At 31.2% G+C, this 7,436-nt stretch overlaps 1 protein-coding gene across 1 annotated transcript in view; it reads right to left on the reverse strand.

Annotated features, from left to right (window-relative positions):
• Nucleotides 1-2,813: 2,813 nt before the first annotated feature.
• The window catches only part of LOC106464367 (ribonucleoside-diphosphate reductase large subunit-like), a 42,350-nt gene continuing 37,727 nt past the window's right edge, over nt 2,814-7,436 (reverse strand). Inside the window, exons 14-17 of the mRNA XM_013924505.2 lie at nt 7,097-7,232; nt 6,888-6,983; nt 5,787-5,975; nt 2,814-3,171 (exon numbers count right to left, since the gene is read on the reverse strand). Of these exons, the coding sequence (XP_013779959.1) occupies nt 2,974-3,171; nt 5,787-5,975; nt 6,888-6,983; nt 7,097-7,232 (619 nt within the window). The 3' untranslated portion in view covers nt 2,814-2,973. The remainder of the gene's footprint in view (nt 3,172-5,786; nt 5,976-6,887; nt 6,984-7,096; nt 7,233-7,436) is intronic.

Genomic DNA, 7,436 nt, shown 5'->3' on the forward strand with positions numbered 1-7,436 from the left:
GATATATATATATATATATATATATATACACACACGCATCTACTGTAGCTTGGTAGATGAGTCTTTCAGTTGCGTAAGTTAGCAACCACAGTACTCCCGCTTTTCATCTCAATAAAACTGGTTTGAGCAACAATCATTTGTGTATACAAAACTAGTGATACCAAAATCCAATACTGATATATATATATATACACACACGCATCTACTGTAGCTTGGTAGATGAGTCTTTCAGTTGCGTAAGTTAGCAACCACAGTACTCCCGCTTTTCATCTCAATAAAACTGGTTTGAGCAACAATCATTTGTGTATACAAAACTAGTGATACCAAAATCCAGTACTGATATATATATACACACACGCATCTACTGTAGCTTGGTAGACGAGTCCTTCAGTTGGTAAGTTGGCAACCATTGTAAATCTTTCACTTAAATAATTGTAGTGCAACAGTAACTACATTATGAATGGCTAGTGTAGGTATACGTTAAAGATTAAAAGTAACAACACACAACCAGAATTTTCATAAATTACATAATTCTAGTTGTTGAAACATACAAAAACTATTTATATATAATTTATTTCAAATCATTCTTCTCATGCAAAATTTTGTTCATCACGTTGAAATTTTTTTTTATCCTCAAAATTATACCAAAATAAAAGGAAACAAGTACAAATTATGTTCATGGAACAACTATGACCCCCACTAATATTAGAATGTACATTTAGTCCCCCCAATTTAATGATGTAGTACCTGTCTTCAAGATTAGGATGGATATTCCATGTATCAGTTACCTTTGACCAATGACCTAAAGTTAAACAGCCTAGAATTTTGTATAAGTTATGGATAATATATCTCAAGACTGGATAGATGTATCCAATCTTGAGATATATTATCCATAACATTGGGATGGATGGACAGGGGCTATTCAATAATGCCCGCCCTGTGATGCTTCGCATTAGGGGTATTATTACTTTACACTCAACTTGCACTTTATTGATGTACTTCATCTCATGTTATTTGAATTGAAAAGTACAATTCAAAAACTGAGTTGGTTCAAAATTGATTTCTCCATTATTTTAATCTTGCATTTTACACTTAAAAAGATTCAAAATGCATTCTAGTCACCCAGATTAGATAAGATTATTGTATATTATAAAACAATGTTAAAATTTCTTTAAAACAGGAAAGAAAAACCAAGTTTCCCAATATGCATTAAGGATATATAAACAATCCCTCATGATGTTTTGAGCCAAAGGAAAATTAATGACAGAAATTAAACTAACAGATGAATGTATTCTAAAAATTAAACAAGGTTTGAAAATCTTTAATCCAAGTAACAAATGCCTTCCTCTTGAAATAAATGTAAGATTTGTCATATATTCTCTAGTTTACCTAGTAAATATATGGCACCAATAAGATTGGTAAATATCCATAGTTGGTTCAAATGGGAAGTTATACTTTGATTTCTAAGAAATGTACATTATAGTAAAACAAAATAAAATACAAATTATGTGGAAGAAAGAAGTAATTGTGTACATGTCAATTACAAGGTTCAACATTTAATACTAACCATAAAAACTGGTTTGTTTTCTGGTTGTAAATTATTTTTATTAACAGATTTCTAATAATAAAAATGACCATATTTAATCCAGATAGTAGAAAATAAATCACAGACAAGGTAGTATAACAGATAAACTGAATTTTAATATACTATAATAACCAATTAAAATAACTTTTTTTTTTTAGCTTTTATTACACCTGCCTCCTATTCTGAGTACTAATTCAGAATAAGGTATTTTAGGAGCTTGCTTACACAAGATTTTATGTGCAGTTTTACAGGTGTCATTTGAGCCAATTAAAGCTACACAGTTTTTACCAATACTGTATTTTTCAAGCTATTTTTTTAAGGGAAATTTTATATAAATTTAAATTCAAAATCCCCTTAAAACTAGTAAAGTGGTTTTGGGGTGATGTAAAGGCTTAATTAGAATTTTGAAAATCTTTATATACTGTTGAACCTTACAACAAAACAGAGAATTCTGGATGCACATCTTAGACTTGTAGCAGCAGTGTAAATGTTTTAAACTGTAGCTTCATGAGTGCAAGTGTGTTTGTTTTAAACAACAGATTCTTCTCTGTATTGTAGACTTCACTTCTTGCCAAACACTACCTTAAAAACTATCATCTTTTGAATCAGTTCTTTAGTTTTGTAGAAATTTAACAATTAAGATAAGTAGTAAAAATAACAGTTTAGCTTAAAAAAATATAAATAAACCCTTTCCTTCAAAATTGTTAAAGTATAGCATTACCTGGAACTAATCTCATAATTCTACTTCAGGTCACTAGAAAATACCTTACTTCCAATCAAGTATAGTGACACCAGGTGTATCTGAAGTGCAAGTACTAGAACAATAATTTTACATAACCACTACAGTTCTATTAGGAAATTTTAGGATGTCAGTTTCTATCCTGATTAACATTGATTCTGAAATATGTTGAAACAAAAAAAAAAGGTTAGATACTGAAATATATCAACAATTAATCCTTCAAATATATAGATATGATTAAATTGGACATAAGAATTTTGATGAGTGAACTGTGATTTTTAAGTGATTTACCTGTTACTGTAATGTTTCCTATGAACATTTTACTCTAGACAATCAACACTATCACACACAAAAAGGTATATGTGAATTTGGGTAAGTCTGATTTAAATTGAAACATGAAATTCTACAGATATTCCTACTTAAACATTAAACGGTGATGTTTATAAATGCCTTTTAGCAGATCAAAAGATGGGACTACTTTCTAAAGAGCAATTTCTTAAATTTTTTTTTAATTTCTGCAGAAGTACAATTTTTTCAGAGTTGGAGGAAATAGAAATTAGTCCAAAAGTAACTTAAATTATAAAAAAGTTTAAGCATAAAACAGGGCATAGTATATACACAAATATCACACTGATTTCTTGAATTGTACTCATGCACTACACATAAGGCATTCATCTTTGTTCTGCAGTGAGCACACCATTGCTTCTCGTTGTTGTTCCTTGAAATCACTTTCTTTTTTGGGAGTCTCGTACCCTGCATTCTTTTTCAGGGCAATCTTATCTACTGTGAACTGGATAGCATTGGCAGCAGGCTTGCTACGGAGATAGTACATGCCAGTCTTTAAGCCCTGGATAAAAATATAATGTTAGTTTGACTCTTGTCAGTGTAAAGATGCATAAGTTCTGCCCACAATTTTACACTTCCAATATGTCAAACTCTTTGGATGTAAAACATCTCATCATTTAATAATTGCTGCTAAAACTGTAAACAACATTAAAACCTAACTAAAACATAGTACTGCCCAGTGGTGAAAGTAGAGCTTCTAACTGTTTAAAAACCAATCTTATGTCCTAGGACTTGTATCTATGTGGGGGTGGGGGGATATGGACCTTATATTTTAAACCACATTTATTTAACAAATTGCTTGCAAGTCCATTACAAGATCCTTAGTAACCTATGAATCACACACACACAGAAAGAAAATAAAACGATTAATTTCACTTTTGTAATCTCATTTTCTATGTATTTTTATGTAACAAATGGAGTGATTTAATTTGATTTTTCTTTTACCACTTCTTTACAGTTTTGTAACAAGTAAAAATAATTACTCAGTATGACGAAACATATTTACCTCGTTAATAGTGAACATAAATTCATTCATGTTCTTAGGAAAAATACATAGGTTCAAAAAATCAGTTTAACACACAAATACAATACCCTATAACCCAAGCAATAAAACAAAAGAATTGCATGAAAAGGTGAAAGAGATGACTATCAAAAGAAGATCTAAAAATGGAAACAACTCTGTATGTAATAGAAATGGAAAGATGCTGTTTGATTCAGAAGAAATTACTAACAGATGGGTCGAGTGTGTGAATGAACTATATTACGATGAGAGAATAGATCCACCTAATAGTGACAACCAGGAAAGAAGGGCTATCATGAAGCTAGAAGTAGAAAAGGTTATAGAGGATATGAAAAGTGGCAAAGCACGTGGAAATGATGACATCATTACAGAAATGTTGAAAGCCTTAGACGTTGCAGGACTGAAGAAAATTACAGAGTTGTATAACCTTGTTTATGATTCTGGATACATTCCATCTGATATGAATGATTCAACATTTATCAGAATACCAAAGAAAGCAAATGTCACAAACTGTTCATATTACAGGACACTATGTCTGATGAGTCACATATTGAAGATCATACTACAGAGAACCAACGAACAAGTGAAGAAGAAATAAATGAAGCACAAAGTGGATTTATGACAGGAAAAGGAACAAGGGAAGGTATGTTCAATCTAAGAACAATAGCAGAAAGATATTTGACAGTGGGAAAGATGTGTGCTTCATTGATTATGAAAAAGCTTTCAGCAGGATCAACCATGAAAAGTTGAAAGAATGATTGAAAAGCCTAGATATAGACAGCAAAGATCTGCAGTTGATATGAAATCTGTATTGGAATCAATAAGCATTCATAAGAACTGAAGAGGGATTATTGCCAGAAATACAAATTAAAAGAAGAGTACGCCAGGAATGTATCCTTTTCCCTTGTCTATTTAATTTGTACACAAAAAACAACTTTCTTAGCATTGAGATTAATAAAGGTATTAAGGTTGGTGGTATGGTGATAAATAATTTAAGATATGCTGATGACAATGTACTGATGGCTGAAACAGAACAAGACTTATATTTTGAATGATGTAAATAACATAGGAAAGATGTATAGAATGAAAATGAATGCTAAGAAGACAAAGGGTATGCTGATGAGTAGACATGATAATATGTAGAAATTCAGATAAAATTAGAAGAAAAAGACATACAACAAGTAGAGAAATTCACATACTTGGGCCAGACCATAACAGGTGATGGACAATGTGAAGATGAAATAGTGAAGAGGATTGAGGTAGCAAGAGGTGCCTTTAATAGTATGAAAACAAGTCTGACATCATAGAGAATAAGAGTAAAAACAAGGAAAAGAATGACGAAGTGCTATATATGGTCAACACTGTTATATGGCTGTGAAACATGGACCTTGACACAAACACTGATTAATAAACTGGAAGTATTTAAGATGTGGGTGTACAGAAAGGTGATCCTGGATAGACAAGGTAACAAATGAAGAAGTTCTCAGTATGGTGAATGTGAAAAGATATGTTGTGCCAATCATCAAGAAGAGAAAAGTAGCATATGATGAGACGTGACAACAACCAGTGAGTCCTACTAGAGGGTCAAATAGAAGGGAAAAGATACAGGGGAAGACCAAGAACAGTGGATAACAAATATTAAAGAGTGGACTGAGATAGCAAAATATGAAGACCTGGTGAGAAAAGTACAGAACAGACAGAAGTGGAGGATTGTGACAGCCAACCTTCCTGAAGAAGACAGCACATGATGATGATGATGATAACCTGAACACTTTCAAAAGTGCTCGGGTTATAGGGTATCATATTTTTGTATTAAATATACAAATTCAGTAATTTAAGGGTTAACAAATCTGACTTTCTAATAACAATGTAATAGTTGGTAAGTCCTTAACAAGGATAGCTTTCTGGTATACAATACATAGTAGTTAGTAAGCATGAGAAGAATTGTGGTTAATTTTTATGATGTCATAGTTTATATCCATTAATTTTGGAAAACTTAAATTATTCAATTACTAACTTATACACATCCACTAACATTAATAATGACATTGATCTATGAAATTCAAGCTAAGAGTCATGTAGAAAAAAGAAGTTACCATTTTCCACCCATAGAAATGCATGCTGGTCAGTTTTCCATAATTGGGGTCAGCTATGTGAATATTCAGAGACTGACTCTGATCAATAAATGCTCCTCGGTCAGCTCCCATCTTGATGATAAGCCGTTGGGGAATTTCCCACACAGTTCGATAGAGGTCTTTTAAATCAGCTGGTATTCCTTCAATGTTCTGAACATAAATGTGTTTGTATATGAGATCATTTGTTATTATTTTGTTTCTCTATGGAGAAAGATATTCTACTAATATAAAATGGTTAACATTTTATGTAGCATATCCTTTCATATGTATATATGATCATACACATGAATTTAAAAATTCTATATACATTAATAGGCCAAAGTATCAGTTAGTCTTATGATGCCATACTTCCAAGGTTTCACGAAACTACAAGTATTTCAAATGTGACAAGAAAAGAAAAAAAAAAAATTCTAATTCTAGGATTAAGAAACCTTCATTATTTTACCTACATCTTCAGAAGTTTAAACTACAGTCAGATTATATGCATATTTCTTATATATTCTTATCACTAAAATGTAATTTTTTTTTTTATGTTTAGGAAGTAGTTACAGTACTTCAAACTCATGCCTAAGCAAGAACATTTCTGATAATAGTTAACACTGATACAACTGACAGACTATTTGGTTATACAAACAGCCTGAACATATAGCATTTGCATAGCAAAATATGTAAATGAGAAATTGTGTGTGTATTATTTTCCATTATGACTTATGGCTTTGATTTGTATTAATTTCATTACTGTTATATAGTGCTGATATATACACACACACACATGCATATATATATAAATCTTAAAACTGATAACATTCAACAGTGTTCTTTAAAACATTACACATGATATTCACTACAGGTAACCAGCCAGCTCAACAAAGTCATAAAATGAAAGATATTGTTCAACTGTTAAGGATATTAAAATACAACTTATTTATTGTGTTCACATTATACAAATTTCCATGGTATAAGAAGTTAATAAAGATTATTATAGATTATCCCACAAACATTTATAAAACACCAATATCTAGTGAAGTAGTATGATAAAGAAAAACAGAACTAGAGAACAACCTGAACAGATCCATTTTGTGATATTAACTGATTCTTCATGTCTTCATTCCACAATCCTCTCTCAGTTAGATCTTTAAGCAAGTGATGATTCACTACCTGAAATTGGACAATTGCAAAGCACATCAAGTAAAAATTCATGCTAAACGATTAGCTAAAAATCAGAAGAAAATCTAAATATCTTACAGCACTAACCATACAAGATTACTTACTTGAAATTCACCTGAGAGGACACGACGGGAGTATATATTGCTTGTGTAAGGTTCAATAGACTCATTGTTTCCAAGAATCTGGGCAGTTGAAGCAGTTGGCATAGGTGCAATGAGTAAGCTGTTTCTCAAGCCATGTCTAAAAAATAAAATATTTATTAATATCCATAAATACTGATAACAAAACATTAAAATTGTATTATCTTATAACATGAACATTTTATAATGCATACAACTTTTTTCCTGGGACTGACCTCGTAACCATTTTGTGCTTGTTATAGTTTTCATGCTATAAGTTTTAAATCAGTAAGCGAATGTTAACAAAATTTGGCAGATTATCAGT

This window comes from Limulus polyphemus, unplaced genomic scaffold (genome assembly GCF_000517525.1).
Source record: "Limulus polyphemus unplaced genomic scaffold, Limulus_polyphemus-2.1.2 Scaffold1631, whole genome shotgun sequence".
NCBI classification, from domain to species: domain Eukaryota; kingdom Metazoa; phylum Arthropoda; class Merostomata; order Xiphosura; family Limulidae; genus Limulus; species Limulus polyphemus.